This window comes from Elephas maximus, chromosome 7, assembly GCF_024166365.1.
Source record: "Elephas maximus indicus isolate mEleMax1 chromosome 7, mEleMax1 primary haplotype, whole genome shotgun sequence".
Classification (NCBI taxonomy): Eukaryota; Metazoa; Chordata; class Mammalia; order Proboscidea; family Elephantidae; genus Elephas; species Elephas maximus.
In genome coordinates, this window is record NC_064825.1 from 110,899,277 (window position 1) to 110,902,097 (window position 2,821).

Consider the following 2,821-nt stretch of genomic DNA (forward strand, 5'->3'; position numbering starts at 1 on the left):
TACCCAAAATCAGAAGAGAAAGACATGTTCATCTCAGGTAGGATTCTGAATTGACAAGACAAAAGACTACAGAAAAAAAAAAATTGGGGGGAACATAGAGTAATCAAATATTGAGGTATTTGTAAATGAATCATTTTTTGCCTACTTATTCACTTAAATAAACTGCATCTAAATGGGAAGCCAGAATGTTTTATGGTTGAAGCTGTGGGTATTTGACCGACCTCATCTGTATGAATAAAGGAGATATTTTATTAATTTATATTTCAACTAAAATTCACAAGTAAGTCATTACTTTTTATTATTGTTCAAGTGATACCAATATATATGTGAATTTAAAATGTGTTCTAGTGTTGATCCTACCGTAACTGACGTATCACATTAAAAATATCAATATGTATAAGTTCAAGTTCATATGAAATACATACTATAATACCTAAGTACAGAAAAAAATAAGAAAAAAATCGGACCACCATTCGCTTTTCAATTTTTCTAAAGCAACAGAAAGATTCACACACACATGTATACACACACACAGACACACGAAAATGAACCCTTTATAATTCTGAAGTATTTATTACTCCTCATTTTCATTTGTTATGGAAAATTCAATATGAAAATGGAAAGAAATACAAATGTGTGTGTTAAGTTCTGTTTTTCCCGCTCTGTATCACTTCTCTTTAGTTTGCTAATGGACTTATTCTTTGAGATCAGGTCAGTCATACAAGTGGGTTAGAAATGCTCATCAAAGAAAAATGAAATATGATAGAACAGTTTAATTAAACATGCTTCATTCACGTTTAATCAGTTGAAACTAGACATCATAGACAAAAGCAGTAACATAATAAATTTAATGATTAATTTATATGCAATGTCATTCATTGTTGCTGATTCTTTAAACTCAATTATGTTTCAGGGTGAATACAATAAATGTGATCACTTTTTTTGTTCAAAAGGGTATTTCTTTTAACACAAGTCAGAAGTTTAAGCCTGTATCTTCTGGCTTGGTCTTTCTAATGTTTGTGTTTCTTTATGTCATTTTCAATGTGTTGTGAGGTTTAAGTTTATTCAAATCTACTGTCTGAGATAGGACAATAGAGGCAAATGCAAATGACAAGTGTCAAGAAAGATTTATAGATTTATAATCAGCTTTTGAACTTCATGTTCCAGACATTTTAGTTTTTATCGATAACATAAAAATGGCTCTTTAACAGTGACATTTATCTTGACCTGTTACTGAGGATAAAGACAATTCAGAGAAAGTGTTCTGCTTTACAGACAAGGTTTTGTGCGTGTTCAGCAGAGGTAAACCCTGATGTATTATTTTCTTGATTTTTTCTTAGTCATTTAGAAAAAGAACAAAGAAGGATGGATGAAGAAAATTGTTCCTCCTTGACTGAATTCCAACTCTTGGGAATTACTAATAACCCTGAGATTGAAGCGACCATATTTGCTATATTTCTGGCTGCATATCTCATTATTCTTGTGACAAATCTTGGAATGATCATTTTAATTAGAATGGACTCCCAGCTTCAAACACCAATGTACTTTTTCCTCAGCCACCTCTCCTTCTGTGACCTCTGTTATTCCACAGCAGTTGGACCCAAGATGCTGGTGGACCTCTTAACTAAAGACAAGTCAATTTCCTTCTATGGCTGTGCTCTGCAATTCTTCATCTTCTGTATCTTTGGAGATTCTGAGTGCCTCCTGCTGGCAGTGATGGCCTTTGATAGGTACAAGGCCATTAGCAATCCCTTGCTGTATACAGTCAACATGTCCAGCAGGGTGTGCTCCGTCCTCACGGCTGGGGTTTACCTGGTAGGCATGGTGGATGCTTTGATAGATATGACGTTAGCTTTCCGCTTATGTTTCTGTGGGTCAAATGAAATTAATCATTTCTTCTGTGACTTACCTCCCCTTCTCCTCCTTTCCTGTTCTGATATTCAAGTCAATGAGCTGGCATTATTCACTGTTTTTGGCTTCATAGAACTGAGTTCCATTTCAGGAGTTCTTGTCTCTTACTGTTACATCATTCTCTCAGTCTTAAAGATCCGCTCTGCTGAGGGAAAGTTCAAAGCTTTCTCCACCTGCACCTCTCACTTAATTGCTGTTGCAATTTTCCAGGGAACAGGACTTTTCATGTATTTCCGACCAAGTTCTGCCTACTCTCTAGATGGAGACAAAATGACCTCATTGTTTTACACCCTTGTCATCCCCATGTTAAACCCACTGATTTACAGTCTACGAAACAAAGATGTGAAAGAGGCTCTTAAGAAACTTAAAAATAAAAGATGGTTTTATTGAAAAATGATGTATTTATTTTCTCCCAATGTTTCTTTATAATATGTGGAAATTGAATTTGTTTCAACTAATTTGGTGCATTCCAATAAGTACTTATACTATATTCCAGATATATATACCTGCTCTGTTCCCCAGATATGCCATGTGTTACTACGTGTCTTGAATTGATATATGTACTCCCTCTGTGTTGAAAAGTTTCCAAATTCTTCTTACTTTGTCAACTTTTTGTTTGGTCATCTTTTATTTATGCATTAATTTATTTTGTCTGAAATTTATTGATTATTTGGTAAGTGCCTATTATACGTCTAAATGCCTTGAATTCTATTGTAGATTTTTATAATAATGAATCTAACGGAAGTTACAAACATTAATTAAATAATCTAATCATTGAAATTTTTCAAATTATTTATTAATAATAATGCCATGAATGTAAAGACTGGGCATTACAAATACTAAGCAGGTTCATCAAACCTAGTGTGCAGAGATAAGAAGTCCTCCATAGAAATGGAAGCATTTAGTCTGG

General features: G+C 33.8%; 1 protein-coding gene across 1 annotated transcript; it reads left to right on the forward strand.

Moving 5' to 3' along the window:
• Positions 1-1,362: 1,362 nt before the first annotated feature.
• Positions 1,363-2,301, forward strand: LOC126079910 (olfactory receptor 5W2-like). Its single transcript, XM_049891266.1, has one exon. It carries the CDS (start codon positions 1,366-1,368, stop codon positions 2,299-2,301), a length of 936 nt encoding a protein of 311 aa, XP_049747223.1. The 5' UTR covers positions 1,363-1,365.
• Positions 2,302-2,821: the final 520 nt, after the last annotated feature.